Source organism: Onthophagus taurus, chromosome 6 (assembly GCF_036711975.1).
Source record: "Onthophagus taurus isolate NC chromosome 6, IU_Otau_3.0, whole genome shotgun sequence".
Lineage (NCBI taxonomy): Eukaryota > Metazoa > Arthropoda > Insecta > Coleoptera > Scarabaeidae > Onthophagus > Onthophagus taurus.
The window spans coordinates 30,705,730-30,728,838 of record NC_091971.1 but is presented as its reverse complement, the minus strand read 5'-3'; the positions used below and the strand labels follow the sequence as shown (position 1 = coordinate 30,728,838).

The 23,109-nt window shown below is 33.7% G+C and overlaps 1 protein-coding gene across 2 annotated transcripts in view; it reads right to left on the bottom strand.

The window, feature by feature from the left end:
* Positions 1 to 9,156: 9,156 nt before the first annotated feature.
* Positions 9,157 to 23,109, bottom strand: part of LOC111416476 (Lim3 homeobox protein) — a 76,584-nt gene continuing 62,631 nt past the window's right edge. For both annotated transcript variants that reach the window (XM_023048509.2, XM_023048511.2), the window contains exons 3-5: positions 17,215 to 17,753; positions 11,935 to 12,126; positions 9,157 to 9,470 (exon numbers count right to left, since the gene is read on the bottom strand). In XM_023048509.2, coding sequence (XP_022904277.1) covers positions 9,319 to 9,470; positions 11,935 to 12,126; positions 17,215 to 17,753 — 883 coding nt within the window. In that variant the 3' untranslated portion in view covers positions 9,157 to 9,318. The remainder of the gene's footprint in view (positions 9,471 to 11,934; positions 12,127 to 17,214; positions 17,754 to 23,109) is intronic.

Here is a 23,109-nt window from a genome sequence, read left to right as displayed (position 1 = left end):
ATGCAAAGCCAGTCTACCTACTAAACTATATCTAATGGGCGATTTCAATATTAACTTTATAGAAAAAAAATAATAAAATGGAAATGATTACAGATTTGTTGAATATATTTAATGTCAATAAATTGCTTGATGAAGCTTCTCGAATTGCACGACGCAGTTTGCACCACATGTATTGACAATCTATTCCAGAATGTCAGTTATTAGTAGCTTAACACAGCTATCATGAATTTCCATTTCTCAGATCCTCTTGGTCACTTGACCACTTGGTCAGCCTCAAAGCACCGGTACAGGTTAGAACTGAAAAAAGAAATATTAGGAAAGTACATAGGAAGAGTTACATAAGGAAGAGTTACATAGGGATGCCGTGTGGGATCTTTCCGTGACCAACTCTGTTCAGAATTCTAGTAGCGTTTTCCATAAAAACTGAAGACGAAAATATCGGAAAAGACTACCACAAGAAATAGTAAACTGTTCAAAAACACTGAATAGATGAAGATAATTGAAGGCTTTATTTATAGTTATGAGTCTGCAGATCTCAAGAATGCTACCAACTATACAAAAAATACAAGAAAGAGTATCATGACATGATATGGACTAACAAATAATATAATAGAAGTTGTAACAGAACTGTGTTATTATCTCGGTATTATGTTTAATAAATGTGTCAAAGAAAGAATTTTTCCTCAGGAGTTTAAAATGGCGAGAGTACTGTTATTATACAAGAAGGGTGATAGGTATGACTTAACATAGTCATACTGTAGAACAATATTAATTTTTCCCGTTATTTCTAAAATATTTGAAAGATTATCAGCAACAAGTTTGGTACAATATTTTAAAACTAATAAATACTTTACAACCAGTCATCATAGGTACCAATGGGGTAAATCTGTGATTGACGGATTTTGCTTTTATAACGAAATCACATGATGAACAAAATGTAGTTCATTTTAACATTTGATACCATTAGTCACTCGATTCCCCTACGCAAACTTGAGTTTCATGGTATACAACTAAATTTAATTAGATCTTCTTTGATGGTCAGACAACAGTATGTTGAATACTAGTAAAAGATCAACCAACTTAAAAATCAAACATGGTGTCCCTCAGAGGTCTGTTCTGGAACCTCTTCCATTTATTACATATATTAATGGTATGCCAAGCAATATTGATGCAGAAACATATCCCTATGCGTATGATACGTCCATAGTATTGTAAGATAGTGCAAAGCCTAACTTGAAGACTAAATCGGAACAAGCTATATTATTCTGCTAAGAATGGTGTAAAGAAAACTTATTGAATCGTAATTGTGATAAACCGGAACATATACTGTTGGAAATCACTAGATATAAGAACGTGTCAGTGTGAAATTTCTTTGTTTGAATCACAATTGCGGGTTGATGTTGGATGTGCACTTGAGGTATCTTCGATTACGCAGTTCCGCAGATTTTGCAATAAGAAGAGTAGAGCAGGTGATCACTCACTAGGCGGCTAGGTTATCATATTTTGCTTCGTTTCACACGGTATAGTAGTTATGGTATTCTGTTTTGGGGCAGGACATAGGATTTTTTGAAAATTTTCTGACTGCGAACAGAAGGAAGTTGTAGGACCTATTTTGATAGCACTTTTCGTTTTCGAAATATATGCCAAACTTTCAACCCCTAAAACTCGGCCCAGGGGCTTTTACCGTACGTATAAAAAAATACGTAAACCTTATTTTGGTCCATTTCTATGGCTGTACCAAATTTCATCAAAATCGGCGTGCCACAGTTGTGTTACTTCCCATGTAAGTGTATTGCTGCATATTTGCGACAACACGGAAAAGCATCCTTCTAACGATAGTACTCATGCGAGGAATGTGTTGTATCAGTTGAGTAGTATAATTTGAATTTTAATGTGTATTTTGTAAGTTGTCGTTATGAATAATGTTATTATTTATACGGATGTGACGTACTGTAGTAATTGAGAACTTTTATTTGTTTTGGGCGATTTTAATGATAAAATTGGGGAAGTAAACAACGATATACAGCAACGCACTGTAGTCAGCAAATATGGCATAGGACAAAGGAATGGATGTCATCAAATGCACGTCAAAGCAGCTTTTAAAAAAGTAAGAGACAGAAAATCAACAGGCTCAGATAATATCGTAGCGGAAAGGCTAAAATGTACTGGGAATAAGGGTATTACTTTGTTACACCGAATTTGTCAAGAAACATCTGGGAAACAACTGGGAAGTATGCAAAAGAATGGACAAATTTTGTATATTCAATTACACAAGAAAAGGCCAAAAAATTAATGCAATAACTATAAAATTATTTCTCTAATAAATCTCTCAAGGAAAATATTACTCCATATCATACAGGAAAAGCTCAAAAAATAGCTCCATTGGTTTTGAAACATCCATTGTCATCGTATCAGTTTCCATAGCACTGTTCATTCGTCCAATATTTGGGATAGTCTATTGCGATCTATAGAAGTTATAGGCATGTGTAAAGCCGATAAACACGGTGTATACGTCGATCTCGTATTCTCACTCTTTAGCTGGAATATGATTTTAAATATTTGATCTATAATGGAACTGTCACATTTAATCCATGTCCAATAATCCCACAAGCTAGGGGATCAAGATGTTTTTTGATAATATATTTCAATATATTGTAGTCACTGCAGAGAAGAGATCTATCACTAGTGCACTTAAATTTAACTTCTGGGTAGATAATGCTTCTTTTCCCGTCGACAGAGATTGTTTCTCTGTCTTAGTTTAAAATCAATACTTTCATTAGGGTTGTATCTTAATTGCTTCAATTTTGTAACTCTCCAGCTTTACGCCCAGAACTGATTCAGTTGTAGGTAGTTTCTCCAGTATGATCGTTATGCTCACAGGATAGTGTAGGCCTCTGCTGCGAATATTGACAATTATACATGTAAATTGAAAGATTTTTCTGTTTCTAAAGGAGTGAATATATTCCGCACCATACACTTCCATGTAAGTCATAGATTAGTGATCCATCAATCTTAAACGGTGGTTATCATTTCTCATTAGCGTATTTCAGTATATAACATCGTAACGATCGATTTTGTAATTGTTGATCCAGTAAAGCTTTTTTACCCCATTGATGTGTTCTTTATATCTACAGAAAACCTCGAAAAGAGATATAATTTATCTTGTTATAAATGCCATAATTTAAATTTCATGAACAACACAGTTGCTTGTTTATGCTAGTCATGAAATTTCTATTATTTTTAACTTCTAGTACGTGAATACGTGATAGATACCAGATGGTGTAGTACGTGGTATATTAAATATGTTTTTGAGGTGACGGAATTTTCAACGTTTTCATAAGACCTTGCTATTTTATATATTATATAGAAAGGTAAATTGGTACATAGAAATACTATCAATAAAATTATCCGATATTAAATTCCTATTTTTAAACAGCGATCAGAGATATTCACTATGAAAATATATTAATTCATTAGTAGATGTCTAAAATTGGAAAATTAGAATAGTTTGTTACTGGTATTTAGAGTATTAGTTTTCGTAATTTATGTAGACTTCTATATAGAAATTTCATAGCTCTAGGAGAGATAAGGCAAACATTGCTTGAAAATATTATGCAATGATAACGATATTGTATATTTACATAATGCGTACGTTAAACAAAATAAATAAGATTAAATTTTTTAATATTTTAATCAATTATTATGTTTTTAACAACTTTTAATTTCCAAACTGTTTTTTTAAAAGAAACAAAAACAGTTTGTCAGTTTATTGTTTTCCATATTTCGTTTGTTAACATTAAACTTCCTATATTAATTCCATTGTTTATTCTCGACATCGCTCAACTATTTTCCTCCGCCTCACCTAATAGATCAGCCGCATAAGCAAACACCCTTACATTGGAGAGTCTATCAAATAATAATTTGACGGACGAGGAAAAAAGTAAGGGAATACTACGAATATAAAAAGAAGTAATAGCGAAAATATAATCGTTGTGATATTGCATTACTATAGTATTGTCAATTTGTGCTCAACTTCAGCAGTCAAAGTCTTTTTCAAGATTTTGTAGTAAAGCTTTATAAATTTAACCCAGATATGCCCACCGTACTACATATAGTACACGCAAATACATGTCTCAACGTGTCCGAACATGAGTCGAAGTGGCATTTCGGGTGCACACAGGCATTCAGTAAGAAGTAGTGGTTGCGTAAAGGTGCATAGGTTTGCAATTAAGTGTTAATTACTCTCATTGTTATTTTTTAAAGTTTGTGAAATATCATTAATGGCGAAATACTGTGTACGATTTGTTAGGTAAGTAGTTTTTTATATATTGTATTATCTATTTTTCTATTATTCATTATGGATAATAAGGCAAAAGTACCAAGTTTTAGATATATTATCTCCAAATTAGTTTTAAAATTTATTAGAGTATTGTTTCAACCCGATTTTTTTATGTGTACTATATGTAGGACGGTGGGCATTCGGATACCTCTTATTTTTTCTATTATTCTAGAGGTTTTTCGTTAAACGAGGCTTTGGCAATGTTAGAAGATGACGACGAACTGGCAGAAAATGTCGATTCTTTGACCATTTTCCACTAGAGAATGTTTGCGGAGATCAAACCGATGAAGATTCTGGAGAGGATGATGCCACAAACCTAAATAATTTACCTGGACCACAACTTCAAGCTCCAGCTGAAATAAATTTCCGAAATATTGACTGCCAGAATCAAAATCAAAAGAATGATGATGATTTTTCTTCAGACGACGAAATTCCTCTTTCAGCCTTGAGGGTAGAAAGCAAGGGTAGAAAAAATTACGAAAAAAAGGAAAAGTTATAAATGGACGGATAACAACTTGGAGCCTAATAATATAAGTTTTAATGGCCAAGTAGATGAAAATGATAACGATATAAGTCCTTTGGAGCTATTTTCACTTTTCTTTGATGATGAAATACTGGATCTAATAGTAATCGAAAGTAATCGTTATGCAAATCAGAAGAATCACCACCTAAGAATAGAAAAAACAGAAATAAAAGCATTCATAGGTGTACTATTACTCAGTGGATACATGCAAGTACCAAGAAGGAGAATGTACTGGTAGTATGAAAGAGACAGTCAAAATGTGTTGGTGCCATGGTACCATACTTTGGTCATTATGGCTGTAAAAAGTTTATACATGGCAAACCCATCCGATATGGATATAAACTGTGGGTAGGGGCAACATGACTGGGCTATGTCAACTGGTTCGAGCCGTACCAAGGCACGTCAACAAAATGGCCTAATGAACCAATACACTTTTTTTTGACAACTTCTTTTCCAACTTGCCGCTGTTGGAGCTTCTATCCAATAAAAATTTGAGAGGTACAGGCACCATTCGTGAAAACCGTATACCAGCTAGTCCTCTGATGGATTCTAAAAAAATGAAGAAAGAGCCTACGATTATAAAAAAGTTGATGGGCAAAATATAATTGTTGTAAAATGGCATGACAATAGTATTGTCACTTTATGTTCAAATTCAGCAGGGGTGAATCCAATTCATTCTTGCGAAAAGATTTTCTCGAAAAGAAAAGAAAATTATTCGGGTAATATATTATACAACGCCAATATGGGAGGTGTCGACAGATATGATCAAAATTTGAGCCTTTATCGTATATATGTCAGAGGGAAAAAATAGTATTTCCCTCTTATAGCGCATGGTATTGACATGTCAGTCCACAACGCCTGGCAACTACAAAGGAGAAGTGATGGAACACTAGATCAGCTAAAATTTAGAAGAAGAATTGCCACCACACTGCTATTGCAGAATAAAAATCAAACGACTTCAAGAGGACATACGTCACGTAATGAAGGTATAGATATTCGTTTTGCTCACAGGGACCACTACGTCATACCTCAAGATAAGCAGACTAAATGGGTCCATTATCATCAGAAGACCACCACTAGATGTTTGAAGTGTGAAAAGGGTCTACACGTGAAGTGTTTCCTTTCATATCATACACAAACTAACAATTAGATTTGTTACTCCTTAATCCATTTAGTCCCAAGCTGGTTTATGTTTAAAAAAATTGTTTTTTTATAGTTTTCCTTAAGATAAGATGGAATGAAAAGTATAAAAATGTACACAGGTGTTTGAAACAAAAAATTGTTTTTGAGATATCAGATGGTGCAAAAATGCACCACTGGTAAGATAAGTGAACAACAGCACACAAAAATTTTGATTATCATTTATTAACTATGTAATAAATTAGTCGTAAATAAATAATAATACTAATACAACATTATACTAACAAATACCAACTTTAGTTGGTAAAAAACTTTAGTTGGTAAAAAAATATTTAAACTAAAATTGGTGTAAAAACGCACCAATGGGATTAACAGTATAACAATTTATTGTGATAGTCCGTAAAACACTCTACACGTAAATGAACATTACACTTACTACACATATGTATAGTATGTTTATGGCATATTTTACATCTTCTACGAGCTTTAGAGTCGTGATTCTTTATTAAATGGTCATTGGAAGATTCAAATTCTCTGTTTGACCTCGTGTTTCGTTCAGTACTAGGTGTTGCGTTTTCATATTTCATTAGCCGAACTGCAATATGTGATTTAAAATCCAATTGTGCCATTTTAGTATTATTGACAGTATTGTATAATTTCCACGCGTTTATTATGACACTATCCAATGAATTAATAAATAGTGGCCACCACCACTTCTTTCCTAATACTCTTGTTCTATAGTTGGCTATTCCGTTATCGTGTAAATCTGCACCACCCATGAATTTATTATATTCTGATACTGCATAAGGTTGATTAACTAGTGTTTCCTTTTTTTTCTTTCTGTTGTACCTCTTAATTGATTGTACTGGCTCCACATTCAAATGGTTAGTAATTAGTAATTACAGTGACAACGGAGTTATCATTCCATCGTACTAAAGAAATTTTTGAACAGGTATCATAAGCTGTATCAAAAAACCCCTTCCTTCTTTGAAGTACATTTTATGTTTTCTAACGGACAATTTTTCGTTCTGTTATCGCGTACAGTACCGGTAGCAAAAAAACCTTTATTTTTCAATTCAACAAATAAATCAAACGATGAAAAAAATTGTCAAAAAATATCCGATGAACATGAGGATTTTTCACTACAGAGAGTAATTACATAACTATTTCACCACCCAAGCCTAATTTTGATTTTCCCGTTTTCATTGCGGCTCCAGCGTAAGGTTCAAAGTGAAATAAATATTCGTCAGATGAACATAAACACCAAAGTTTGAAACCGAATATTACCGGTTTACCCTTGATAAACATTTTACATGAATGGCGCCCAAAATATGGAACCATTTGTTCATCAATAGATAAATTGTGACTAAAAACACCAAATTGTAAATTTTTTTTGTTTATAAGCTGAAGGAATGGTCGTATTTTTGCAAATTTATCAGATGAATCTAATAGACTGTTATCTGATAAATGAAGGTTTCGTTTTATGTTCTGAAATGTATTACGACTCATGGTTTTTTTGACAATTTCGACCCCGTTGTCTTCTTCATTAGACCAAAACATAGGAATTGTTGGTAATGTGTGATATCCAGAAAGTAAAACAATACCTAAAAATTTTAATAATTGTTCTTTGTCTAAACGAAAGTTTGGTCGATTATTGTCGTGTGCGTATTTTAAAGAAAAGTTAATAATTAAATTTAGCATTTCATCATCGAAATATAAAAAAATAATTCTCACTCCTCATCTGTTAGGTAGTCAACCGGAGGAGAAAAATAAATTTTAAACCACAACAAAATAATATAAGAATTACCTCCCTTTCTCTCTATTTCATTAACAATTTCTTCTAGAGAAGCATCTAATTCCATCTAATCGAGACATTTTGCACAAAAACACACTCTTAACGCAGTATTCCATAAATGACTCAATTCGTTCCGAAATTCACCTAACAGACGCGTTTAAACTGGTTTCAAATAATACGAAAGATGATGCAATCCTTATATCTCTTCATACATCGTCCCAATGGTGCGTTTTTGCACCATTAATGTTTCAAGTCGTATTTTCAGAATCCATATTTTTATTTCGCGTTTCAAGATATATAATGAGGAAAGTATGCACTAAAAATAGTTTTATTTTCATTGTATATTTTGAACAGAAATGTTCAATAGAAAAGAATTGATGTAAATATGGTTTAAATAGCAAGAATTATGAAATATTTTGATATGTATAGCCTAACAACCTTATACTGTTATCGTACAAACAGCTAACACCTTTAAATTTGGAAATGTATGGCTGTAAAATAATTTTAAAAACGCTGGTGCGTTTTTACACCAGTGGGACTAAATGGGTTAAATGCCGTATTATATATAGTACGGCTTGAATTTTGTATTTTTCAAAATAAATTTTTAATTTGCTTTACAAAATTTGTTTATGTATAGCTTAAACACTAACCTCTCAGAACATCTATTCATAAACAACCACCAAATTTGTATGGGCATATCTGGGTTAATTGAGAAACGTATCATCATAAACATCATAGATCTTATAGATATAATACATGAAAGATCTATAAAACAAGGTGTATACGTTGCATTCGTTTATTAGGTTTGAAATAATGAATTTTTGAGAATCATCGTTACAGATTTCTTTCTTTGTGATCTTTGTGACGTACCTGTAACCAGTCTGTTTCTACTATATGGTAATTTCAAATTTTGAGATACCATTATTCATTTGCTTCGTGTACGGGTGTAATTTTCAACACTCTAACGTTTCAATTCATAACGTTAACCAATAAGAATTTGCGATTTTCCGTCAATTGCTAGTATTTCAGCGGTTATTTGGCTGAACTTTACGTTTCTCCAAATAATATGTATAATAAAATTAAAATTTTTGTGATGTGTAATAAAAAAACAGTCTTATTTCATCATATTTTATTCAAAAGAAAAACAATACTCGACGACTAGATTTTTGTATCTTTATTATTTTTTAAATGGACACGTTTCCTCATTTAGATTCATTTTTTCCTTTTTTGACTAGAATAATAATATAACTATTTACTTTATACAACATAAAGGAACGTTACGTTTAATTTATTTAACTCACGCAAAAGTCTCTTCACAAGTACACCTTTTTTTATATTGAAATTCGGTGTATTCTTTTTGTTGCACGCATTCGTCTTTCTATATTTGTTTATTTTTAATGTTTCACTCGTAAATCGATTTGCTGTATTTCCCGATAAAAATTTAACGAAACAGAAAACGATAATACATATAGTTCGGTTTTGTTTTTAGTTCGTTTTAGTTCGTTGTCTCAACAACAGAGGTCAGTAGTGAGCGTTGGACGGTTCGCCAAGCCACGAATCAGGACTTGGAGGAAAATCCGGGTAGCCTCGAGGACTGCTATCGTTGCTTATATCCGTATCAGCTCCTGGTGGCATACCGTGCGGTAAACCCATTCCTGGCTGATGACTTTGACCTAAAATATAAATAACAGTTAATTAAAAATTATAATAATAATTATTAAAATGACATCGTAAATGAGAAAATCACAATTTAAACCTGATAGATTTTGAAAACGCCTTTCAATGCATGACTAGCTCAAGATGTCGCGCAAAAGTCATTTTCACATGCAGACAACACCTAATAATGTAGGAAGTAGTTAAACCTGGTTGATAAAAGTTAGAGCAGATAAAAACGGCTGGGAACAAAAGATACTACCTGAAGAAGGAAAACTGGACCAGGTCGAAAGAAGACTTGATAATTGCATAGATGGTAACTAAAAAGGTAAGAAATACTCAGAACTTTGTTCTGGCGAAAAATACAAAAACAACAATAGATATTAGTGTGCTTAAGTTAACTAAGGGATCCAGTAAGCTTTATGATTTTTGGAATTAACGTTTCAAAACAAAAGATCAGAAGCCAACAAAAGATAAAGGATACTGCTCAATTACAGATTGGTAGAAGAGAAATACAGAACGAGTATAATACAACAAAGATAATATTTTTTACACAACTTTATTTGGACATTTATAGACCTAGGTCATCCAAGTTGAGAAAAGACGATACGCACATTAACTTCTTTCTTCGAGATGACAAGCTTTGAAGACTATAGGCGATGATGAATGGATATGAGGACAAAACTAACAGCTAATTATAATGCAAGGGAAGTGATAAAGTTACTTGAAGCGTGGAAGATAAAGAGAGAGATTGCAGAAGTAAACATGGGAATGATACATGGACGAGACAACATCCCAAGTGAACTGCTAAAACAAAAGGGTCAGGAACTACACTCATTCTGTCTTCTTATCTTTACAACGTTTGTGTAGAATAGAGCATATTTAAAAATATATACATATAAAAAAGAGGAAGTTTTTATACTGCAGATAAAGATTCAACTCAATATCGTAGAGATAAATCTACCTGCCATACGCATTTGAGAAGAGGCTGCGGAAGAGGTAATAATCAGCTATATAAGTGAATAGGAAAAGAAATATATCCTGGCAGTTTTTATTGATATCTCAGGAGCGTTTAACAACCTCATTTAGTCTTTAGAAGTTACTGCCAGAATAGGTACACAACAATAAAAACTTCTGTTTGTACACCGGTCTTTTGGAATATAATAATGAAAAAATAGAGAAAGTATATGCTTACAACCTTTTAATCCTTGTGGTAGCAAACAGCAGAACACAAATAGACTGTATATCTATATCTATTAAAACTCTGTTTGACGTATCGGATACTATGTTGCAACGTTTTTCAAAGAAAGTTCAAAAGAAACTGTTGACAGAGATTCTATGAAAAATATCATGAACTCTCAGTCATCAAACGGTCAGATGTATGTGCATTGACCCCTTTGGAAAACCTTAAAAATACTGAAGAACTGGAGAACGAACGGCCTTTATCAGAGAACAAAATTTAAGTAACCACAATATCAATTCCATTTATCATGGATGCTCGAGTGCAAAATCCTCGAGGCCTCTTAGTTTGTTCGATATCAACTTGAAAACCGTACTTGTTGACGATCTTATTCACTATCACCAAATCGTACGTGGCAGTGATCGACGTTTCTTATCCACGTTCTCCAGAAGGACTCAGCTGACGTCAATGAGGTAAAAGATAGATTCCTCGTACTTCAAATAGCAGATGATTCATGTTCGCAGTAGGGATTAAAAAATAATGCTTCGTTGTATTGTGTACTAATATTGCGAATAATATAATATGTGCGTCATTGTTACAGCCTCTGCTATGTTGATTCACGTTTTATTTTTGAAAACACACAAAAGATTTGTGTTGGAATTTGTCCAATTTGAATCAGACTCATACTACCATTATCTGCAGGAGAAGCAGTGTTAGATACTTAGATATATCATATAAAATCGTAACATTTTACCGGTGTATCACTCAGTGAACTATTATCATATGTGGCATCTGGTAGATGTTCTGAGTTAAATGGACTGTTACATAGAATATGTCCAAATCTTCTTCTCATTGTATTTCGCAAAGTGATTCACCCATTGAACATATGTTATGGTGGTTTTTGACAGCTTGGTTTTTGTTGTTAGCCTTTACATAAAATCATGGGTGAGATGGCTTGTCCAAAAACATTTCCACAAGCCTCTACCACAGAATAACTTATTCTGTGCCTCTATCGTCACATCCTTCCCATGATCTGGAGCAATCAATTCAAATTGGAAGAGTAGTCTCTTTCCAACTTTTTGGGTAAACGATTGCTCCTGATGACGGAGAGTTAATCTACATGCCTTTTAATACATGTTATAAATCAATTATCGCTAATTATATCTTCAGCAATTTCAAAACTCAATCTTAAAATGATTTTTATGTCACCTTACATTTTACAAGACAACAGTAATAACTTCGCAAGATAAAAACATTATGCATTTTAAACTTTTAAAAGAATGTATTAACGGTTTAACACTTACCAATAGATGTGTAAAGTTGATCTGCGTATGGAAAATGGTCGTGCCCGTGCGGGGGTGTATGTCCTGGAATAAACGAAGGTGATGCCCCGCCATGCAGAAAAGATGGCCCCCTTCCTGCTCCACTATGAGGCGATGATCCATCTTGGTCTATTCCCATATTAACAACAGTTCCATAACTATCATCACTGAGATCTAAACATTAATCCAAAAACGTTAGTTAATCTGTGCTTAATCTAGATTTTGCAGTATTTACAAACATTGATGGTGTGGGCTATACTAATAAAAATGAGTAGTTCATATTATGCTTTTTTACAAGTACATAAACTGTAGAAAACTGTGCTGTCACGTTGGTTACAAGTTATTTCCAAGAAAATGGAATTAAGGTAACTGCAAATAAAACTCTAACCTTTTTCATAGAGAAGACTTCGAGATATCCACGTGCATCAATATGTCCAACACTCAAATGCATGATATGCATAAGATACACTGAATATACCTAAAATATATAGCGAAGACTCATGTGAATAAATGCCAGCTTAACAATCAAACTTCTAATCATACTACTTGTTTTCTACTATTTAGCTAGACAAATATGCACAAAGAAAAGCGGAAAACAGTTTAATATAGACCGTGTGGGCGAGATGCATTGGCCGGGCGTGTGCATAACAGATTTTCTTATCTATTGTAGAAAAGGAATTGAAAAAAGTGTAACGAAGAAAAGCTAGCTTACATTTCCCAATAGAGAATGGTAAGGAAATGGAACCGTGTGCAGGGAAGTGAAGATAATGGAATGGTGGTGATTATATGGAAAAAGAAATAATAAATTTTTAAAAAAGTCGATTCGATATTAGACAAAAAGAAAAAGGATATGACGATAAAGTAAGGAAGTGACTATTTATAGAGTTATGATTATATGGGATAGAAGACTATACGATGATGACAGCATGGATATAATTAATATGAAAGTAACTGGTTTAAAAACGGAAATGTGGTGATTTTAACGTAAGAAACAAAAAACCTTTAAACCACCTAAAAGCATTGTTGGATGAGAGTGACGCTCATAAGCAACAACTCGTGGATGGAAGTGACACGAGAAACCATTTCCATACGTTTGAAAGCCATGAGACGAGCCCAGAAAATGGGTTTTACATAAATTGATTGTAGCTGGCAAAATATGTTCAATGAAAAGTGGATAAAAAGTGGATCTAAGAAGAAAAAAACAGTTAACTTCCAACAGTTGATGTACTTACGAAAATGGTTGAAATAATCTCAGTGAGGTAGAGGTAAAACAAGTAGATGAATTGATCTCATAACGCCTAAACGTCTAAACAATGGTGTCTGCCAAATTTTTCTTTGACTTTGAGACGGCGTGTAAAAACCGAAGGCATGCCTTCCGCATGAACAAGCAATGGAATAGCAAGTAATCTAACAAGTCGTGAATCTGGACTTATTCTGTTGCATCTGAGATACTATGTATAGTGATGTTATGTGTCGCTCTGAAATTTGCAGACATTTGCATTGTAAGTGCTGTGATTTGGTAAGAGCCCAGAGATCAATCAAGTGATTGTTAATTTTGTATTGTGAAAACGTACAAAACAATGCAAAATAGAGTAATATAAATCCCAGTGACAGTTTGCAATGAATTCTTTTTTGTAAATACGATTTGAAGTATCTTCTACGATATGGATTTTGAAATTGAAGATGATTCCGTTTGTAAGGATTTTGAACAGAATGAGTTGAATGATTTGGAACGATTTGGGAGTATCCAAAAAACTTTTTGGAGCTTGAATATCTTCTCCTATATAATGGAGATTTATTTAGTTCAGTTCCGATAGGCCCTTTAGTTCGTTTGAGTGAAGAATATGAAGAGATAGAGAGAATCATTGATTTGTTACAATATCACATGCACCAATAGATCGTTTGTGTTGACTTTCAAATGGTCTGCTTCCTTCTTGGCCAGCAACGTTGATATACCAAATATCCTTTTTTGCAAGATAGCAGAGCTCGCTTTATAAACAGTATATTTGGGAACTTTTTACTTTAGTTTCTTTATATGCACAATTTGTATGAGTTTTAAGTGTGTCCAGTGGCTTAAAAAGTTGACGTGATAGACGAAAATCATGGTTATTTTTGGATCTAGAAGTTAAAATTTAGTCGAAAACAAATCGCAGATAAAACAGCGAAATTACTATTTCCCAGCGTTGTAAATAGTATTACAGATATGCTCTAACAAATTCAGTCTTGACACAGATTCAAATCACCAGCCTTGATGCTTTCCTTAAATACGGAATAAACACGGGAAAGTTTTAAAAATGTTTGTAAGTGGATTTAAAGTAATTATTAATTCAGTGTTATTTTGATTTATATCTGCACAATAGAACTTCTGGAGATCATTAAGTCATAAAGAAAATATTGAAAAGATAAATATGAACGCATTAAGAACGTGAATGAGATTCTATCTGGAAATTCATCTAGATACTAATAGAGTTTTTTTTACAATATTGGTTTAAAGTTTGCGCAAATAAAAGCTTTTTTTGTGTTTCCTGAAAAATGAAGTAAATATCGTTTATGCCGGTTTGGCTTGGCTGCATCGATGTACTTTACACACACATTATTTAGTTATTCTTCCAAAAATAACAGGAATAATTCCACTAATATCAATAAAAATTGATATTGAAAATCATCTTCAGTAAATTCTGATTCCAATTCATGAGAAATCATCGCTATAACGCTCTAATACTGCACTAATAGTTGCAACTTTTCAACCCATGTAGACAAACGTTTATGATAATTCTGGCTATATTTGCTTTCCCGATAAATCCCAACTTGTTGGGATGTCAGATACATTACAGGAATGTGCAGAAAAATGACGGCCAGGAAATCGTTCCCTATAACATTCGCATTCCGCATAACAAATTCCAATTGGAAAAATTTGCATCTAATTAAAATCATTAGATGTGAAAACCATTAGATGAATCATTAGACAGAATGATGTAGATAACTATCATAAAATGTTTTCTTAAATATTTAACATCTAAGGCCGTTACGTGAGCTCCTATTTGTAAAGATGTAGAGTGAAAGATGACCAAACTAACATCCAAACAGAATTAAATTGCTTGTCGTATTTACTAACTTCTGGTCGAAGCACTTAGAAATACCAAATAGGAAATATCTCCGATGAATACTACCTATTCCTATTCGATTCCTATTCCTAATAAAATATAAAAATAACTTCATGAAAAACAAAACATGAATATAAAATAGAATTCTACATCACATAAAGAAAATATTATAAACCCGATGATATTTCCACAAGGCAAGATATCTTTCAACCTACATTAACGTAAGCCCAGCTTGGGGTAATAAAGGGTTGGGTTGGCAATGTGTGGCATCCATGTTGTTTTAGTTGCTCCAAACCATCACGGCAAGGTACACGATTGAAATGTCATTAAAATTAATGTCCGTTAGCGGCATCGTTCCAAAGGAACACCAGATCGGCCGAGAACATCACCGCTCCATGAAAGTGTACAGAACCCGAGGCAGTCGATTCCTTGCAGTGCACAAGAAGTCGGATTTCGCATACTTCAGCTTGGGAAATTTTGCGTTGGTCTTTGGGTTGGTACCTGTACAAGATCCTAACTGATCCAGGAGCTCAAAGTTAATGACCATACACAACGTCATTTGTTCGCTGAGAGAGCTTCGGGGCATTTGGAAGAGGACCCCAATTTTTACCGAAAAATCATTTATAGTGACCGGGCGCAGTTTTGGACGAATGGCTATGTTAATAAGCAAAATTGCTTTATTTGGGACAATGCCAATTCACAGGATGTTTACGAGGTGGTAATGCATCCACAAAAAGTTACTGTGTTACTGTGTACAGGTCAATGACAACCGATTTGTCTTGGGCCGAATTGAACGATATGGATGTGAACAACATGTAGTTTCAACAGAATAGCGCTACGTGCCATACAACGAACGTCTGAATGGATATTGTGTATGAACGATTTGAAAGTATGCTTATCTCATGCGAAGATGATGTGTATTCACCACCAAGATCGTGCAATTTAACCCTTCTAAACGTTTTCTTGTGGGGTCTTATGAAGTCGCACGTATATACCAGTAAGCCGTAATCGACCGATGCCCTAAAAATCAACATATCACAGACCATCGCTTAAATTTAGCTGGATGCGGCAGAAACATTGAACAGTGGACCTCTCGAATCCGTGCCACGTTGAACGATATCATAGTCTATACAAAATGGCATACATGCGACTTTTAAATCAAAAGAGAATTTTGTTGATACCTCACAAACAACAAGAATATTACTACCACGATATTACTGAATTCAAGTTATGCATAAGCTGTTTGACTATTTTCACTGCTGCTGTGCTAATCCAACCAAAAGCCTTACGAGTTACTATCGCTGCAGTGTTAAATGCAGTGATACATCTAGCTACTATTGGAAATAAAAAATTTTTGACTAGATTCATTGTTGTCAATTAGGTAGTCAGAAGGTCCATTCGCGATCTTACTTAAAGAAAATTTCTAACTGGATTTACTGCTACAGAGATAAAGTCCTATGCGATCTACTTAATGGTCACGAAATTCTATACAATTTAGATTTTTTAATTTCTGGGAAGATCCACTCATGTTCAAATCAATGTATCCAAAAATTAATTTAGACTTCTGACTCGATACAATACTGCAATGATAGAATATTTGTCTAAATCCAAATTGGACTAGATAGTCTGGAAGTAATAGATGCATCCTAATGTCCAGTTTGCTCTTTGGTTGGAAGAAGATTTTTGACTACATCTGCTGTTGCAATGCCGAACGCAACTATATTTGTTATTTGGATGAAAAAAGGTATCAGCTGTAATGGCCTGTGATTTCTTGTAACCATCGCCAAAGTCTAGCCACTAAAATATTCTAGGCTTGGTTGAAGAAAGGTTCAAAAAAAAGCTAAAACTAATACTACTATTAACCAAATTTTCTTAATATCTAGTCAAATATAATCAGAAGTTTAACTCATGCTAAGAAACCGATTCAGCGTGGATCGGCATTTAATCATTTAATTGAACTTATTAATAACACCTATCATTTTTATTTTAAGCCCCATTTTTCCTATTACTTTTTTAGTAACAATAATAGGATACTTTGATCCTCCAACTTACAAAATCCGTTTATTATTTTAAGTTTTTAAGTAATAATTTTATGATATAATAAAATTAGGATTTCGTAAATCGGATGATTAATAAACTGAATAAAAAAAAATCTTACCATGGTGACTAAAACTATCCAAATCAACCTTCATTTCATCTTTATCCAATAATTTGTCGTGCCTAGGACTAGATCCGCCTTTCATTGATCTAAAATATTGACTCCATCTGGTTCTTCCAGCATCCTTTTTCAATCGTTTCTCTTTCGCCCGCCTGTTTTGAAACCATACCTGTACCACCCTCATGTCCAATCCTGTATCTTGACTTAATTGCTCGCGAACGTGCCGCGCCGGTTTCGGACTATTATTATAAGCCGTTTTGAGAGTTTCTAGTTGTTTGGCGGTGATGGTGGTTCTCGGTCGTTTGTTCGGTTGATCACCGTCGAGACATTCGGCCGCTTTGCTTTTTGCTGCTTCGTAGTCCGGCTTGCAAACCAATTTTCGATCTTCCATTAAGTAGAATTCATCGCCGGTGTTTAATTGACGAGCGCACATCACGCATGAGAAGCATTGGAGATGATATACGTTATCTTGAGCTCTACGGACTACTTGAGTTGGTGGTATACCCAAGTCGCAACCTGCGCATTTTGTGCCATATCTTCTGCACCCACAGTACCAAAAACAACAATCGTCATTGTTACATCTTCACTAAATACCAGTGTGGTTTTAGTTTGAGATTTCTATAGTGTGTCGGAGAATAAAATGGAGTAAAAAAAGAGTTTTGATGGATAATAATGAGTAGGTAAATTTATGATTGGAAAAAAAGAAAAATTAAAGATTTAAAGGATCGAAATAAGTTAAGAAGTAAGGCAAAGTTGTGAGAAAGTGATAAAATGTTAAAAAAAATGTGTCCGCCATCTAGGATACAATGTTCTAAACTCTCACGATTCTGAATTAACATTGGTAATTTAGAAATCTGCAGGTTTGCTGTGGAATTTATTTTAAGGGCGCAAGCATCACTCTTTCGAATTACTTATAAATTTCAAGTACGCATATTTAATTAAAACCTTTTAATCTTCCAGGACTTTTAGTGCTTTAACTGCTATTAATTGTATACAATTACACGTGGCGGACTGCACGTCCATATTCGCCATACGCTAGAAACGGCCACCAAACAATAGATGGCGCCAGTTATAAATTATAGAGTTACATACTAAAATATTTTTTGTTAGGCATGTTCGCACAAATTATAATTGAAATTCATTCTACCAGTTGTTAATTTTGAAGTAGGTATATAATTTAGAGTTTGATTTTGTACTTTTAAACTGGTTTTTATTTTATATAGAATTTAAGTCTTACTAGTTTCGGACCTTGGCCATCTTCAGAGACTATTTCTTTTTCTTTTGTTAAAAAGATCACATATCAAAGTTGAAAATCAGACTATTAGCTACTAAATTTACAAAATTAAAGTTCAAAAAATTTGTTAAATAAAATTAAGGACGAAGTATTACAAATCTACAGGTTCAAATTTAAGAAAGTTCTTAAATTGATGATCTCGTGATCTTTTTAACAATGAATAAATCAACAATTAGAATTGTTGATTATATAATTAAATAAATAAACTATGAAACAAAAATATTGTTAATGTAATGTTAAGGTTAAATATGCATATTTCGTTCATATTATAAATGAATTTATAACCACTGCTTCCAACGAGATAAGAAAAAAGCATCCAAGTATAAGACCCAATTAATCAATGCACGATGTTGAAAAATTTTCAGGTTCATGTTTCATTGTTTCCAGAGACGGCGCTACCGGGGGGGCAAGGGGTGCACTGCACCCGGGCGCCGTTTGAAAGGGGGCGCTGGCGCCCTTTTTAATGTTTTCTCCAACAATATCTTATCTTTGTTTTGCAGTATTTAGACCTGTCAACAGTAGCTAGTCTTCAGAAAGCAGTATTTAGTCTCCACAAAGCAGTTTTAGTCTTTAGAAGGCAGTATTTAGTGTTCCAGACGCTGTATTTAGACCTGTCGGAAGTATCTAGTCTTCAGACAGCAGTATTTAGTCTTCTAGAAGCAGTATCTAGTCTTCTGCCAACGTTATGTATGTTTTCTCCAACAATATCTTATCTTTGTTTTGCAGTATTTAGACCTGTCAACAGTAGCTAGTCTTCAGAAAGCAGTATTTAGTCTCCACAAAGCAATTTTAGTCTTTAGAAAGCAGTATTTAGGGTTCCAGATGCTGTATTTAGATCTGTCGGCAGTATCTAGTCTTCAGAAAGCAGTATTTAATCTTCCAGAGCAGTATCTAGTCTTCAGAAAGCAGTATTTAGTTTTTTAGAAGCAGTATCTAGTCTTCTGCCAACGTTATGTATGTTTTGTTCTTGATACTGACAGCTACTTCATTCTGGGTGTCTATCATCATCTTTTTGGGAGCCTCTTATTATCTATACGGATCTTGTACCACCCGGTACCTCATTTCTGCAGCTGTTACTTTGCTTTTGTGCTTATCCTGCATTGGCAAAGTTTCCGTGTTGGTGATTTCCTGTCCTGTGCAATAACAAGACAAGTCCATTGGTTTTTTGTTCATATTCTTCGCATTCTTTTATTGAACACATAAGTATTGCCATGAAAAATCATGTTTGGTTTATAATCAATTTTGTTTTCTCTGAACAGTAATTTCAGACTTCATGTGAACTTTGAACAATGTAATTCCGGTTTTTTGCTGAAGTCTAGTTTATAACTATTGCAATTTCTGACTTTTTCTTTCAGACTTGGCACTGATTGTTTCAAGGACAATATTGAGGGCATCTTTAAGATGGTAATTTGGGGATGATATTTATTATTGCCAGAAACAATAATAAGTAATACAGCGTGAAAATTTGAGACTTATCTGTGATGTTATTTAAGGATGTCACATACAACATTATGGGATGACCGACTTATGTGAAGTTAAGTCCTAATTTATGTACACTATTTTTTTCAAAACAAGACTACTTCTTAAGCGATTTCGGTGATCAATATTTCATTTAAATGCTTACTCCTTCCGAAAATCTTTTTCGAATTCTGCTTTCTTCTTTAAATGGTCATAATTCATAAACAATGCGCTGAATTATCTATGACTTCACTTTATTAAGTCCTTTTGGCCGAGGTACTGCAATGAATTGTGCAGTTTGAGTTAATACAATATTAATTGTACAGCCTCGACCAATATTAAGATTTAGTCTATGAGTTCACCAGATCAAGCTGAGACTGCTTGTCGCAAAGGCACCGCGATTATGGCCTTAACCACTAAAAAATGATAGCACAATGCAACACTTCGGCCGCAAGCGATCTCGGCTTAGTCAAGCTAAGGCATAGGTTCTCTGCTTTAAGACAAACCAAAGTCTATTGCGGCCGATGCACAGCACTGAGTTGATTAGTTTTGGGTTGATGTGATATTAATTATAGAGCCACGCCAGCAAACGACATCGATTAATATTAGGATAGAGTACACGACTTTAGCTGATCAAGTAGATACCATTTATATTATATGATATACAGGTTGCAAACGACCACAGATAATTTTAGAACAGGGGATTCGTACAACTTCGCCTTATTAAGAGATTATTTGTTACAATTGGTATATTATTAACCCATAACTGGTCATGTTAACCCAAAAGTGGCCAATACGTTGCAGTGACCTCGGCTTAATGAGGCGAATTCATAAAATTTGTGTCTCAATCTTAGCCGAGGTAGCTTACGATTGAGGCTATACAATTAATATATCTGTTACTCGCAATACCCGATTCGGACTTTGTCCGAAATTTTTACCTACAACGCTTTGTGGGTAAGCTTAAATGATTACAACGCGTTCTTTTAAATGTTCTGGTGAGGCTACTCCTTGAAGAGTTTGCTCCACAAGGAAAAATAAGAAGATTACAAAGAAAAGTTTCTACAGAAAATATTTTAGTAAATCTTATTATTAATGAAATGGCTACGAAAAACAAGAATTTTTGATGAAAATAGATTTTATGAAGGAGTGAACCTTAGAAGTAATCATGATAGTGATCACATTTCATTGGCAAAGAAAGCTTTAGTTTTTATAGAACGGCGGCTGGAAAGTACCAGCTGCTTATTTTCTTATTAAAAGCCTGTGAGGCGCAGAAAGTGTCAATTTATTAAAAACAGCCTTGTAACTATTGCATGATACTTAATTAGTTCCGTTACATTCATTAATTGGAACCATTTTTAATTTTTCGAACAGTTTGGGTTTAGTAATCTAGAACAAGGAAGTATAATTACTTTTTTGATGCTTGCCATTATTGTTAAAATCCTCTCCCATTCTCTGAATATACCCGTTTATATGTTCCCTTCCCTTTGAATACTTGTAGAAATAAATCGTTAGGTGTAATTCTAAATGCCACAACAATAAACCACGTAAAAACAAATAAACATGTTAATAGAGCACTTATTTATTTTTAATTTTTATAATAAAAAAAATTAAAAATTTTAAATTAAACAATAATAAGTTAAAAAAAACAATTTATATGTCCACACTATATTTATAGATATTAAGACGATGTTAGCCTGGGATGTGCCTGTGGCTAAATATTGAATAACCACAACACGTTGTGAGCAACCGTGGAATACTTACATCACGTTGTGGATACTTTTTAGTGTCCACAACGTGTTTTGAGTAAACGCTAAATACTCACAACGCGTTCTAGGTACTTTTTTGTGTCCAGAATGTGCAAACTTGGTTAATTTCGGCAACTGAGTAAACCTAAATACCACCAACGCGTTGTGAGTATTTTCCGCTACTCAATGAGCAAAGAAATTGCTCAGAACGGGTTGTAATCATTTAAGCTTACCCACAACGTGTTGTAGGTAAAAATTTCGGACAATGTTCGAATTCGGGTATTGCGAGTAAGATAGTATATATTAGCCGAGGTCGCTTTTTAAAACCGAGTTTATAACCCTTTTTAGTATGTTAGGAGTAATTAGTTTTAAGTTGATACAAATTAATTGTAGATGTGGTGTTGACGAGTTGTAGATGTCACTTACGTTAAGTATGCCGGACAAACTTCACTCATACAAAGTATACATTTAAAATAACAGCTCATTGATCTAGCATTTCTTAAAAAAAATCTTATAGCCCATATCGGGTCGCTGTCGTGTCAAATGTGCTCGAAGTTTCTATTTTCTATTTAGAAGTTGACTAAAGTACTTTGAAATTTATTTATTATTATCAAAACGCATACAAGATGACCGGTGTTGGCTCCGATGGCATTACTTTTAACACGACTGTATGAAGTCGTAGGTATTGCATGATAGCCTACTAGGATGTTGAACATGTCAGGTTTATTTAGTAGGCACCTTATGTAAGAAACGTTAAATCGGATAATTTCTTATATTATACACTTCAATAATTTATACATTTCAGATGTGAATCCGAGGAAATAATATCAAAAAACAGTTCAGCGAGACGTTAAGAGCATCTCCAACTCAATAGCAATGCTTGGAAGTTTCGAACATCTAGAGGGTATTTCTAACACTAAAGTATACATATCATAATAAATATACTGGGATACTTTTAACATCTCTTAACTCTAACATATTTCATGGTGATTCATCAGTAACTTAATAAGAACTCCAACCCCAAAGATATGCATTGAAATTCCTGACATCCCTCTAAATAAAGCTCCTCTAATGCCAAAACATCTCGCATCACTAATATTTGTATATTATGGGTATTGAGATATCAGGATTGTTTTAATACCTCTATTAGTTGTTCATTTTTTACCACAAAATAATCTTCATCTCCAAAAAGATATTTGGAAATTTCTAACATCTGTTTTAGAAGAAGCAATTCATAGTGCTTGAGATTTCTGACAACTCACTACATGGCACATTACCAATATCAAAGCATTTTTATCTTTACAGAAACCGGGATTGTTTTAACAACTCTTCTTGTAGTTTCACTTTAACATAAAAATTCCTATAGTTCCGAAGATATATGTATATGGGAATTTCTGA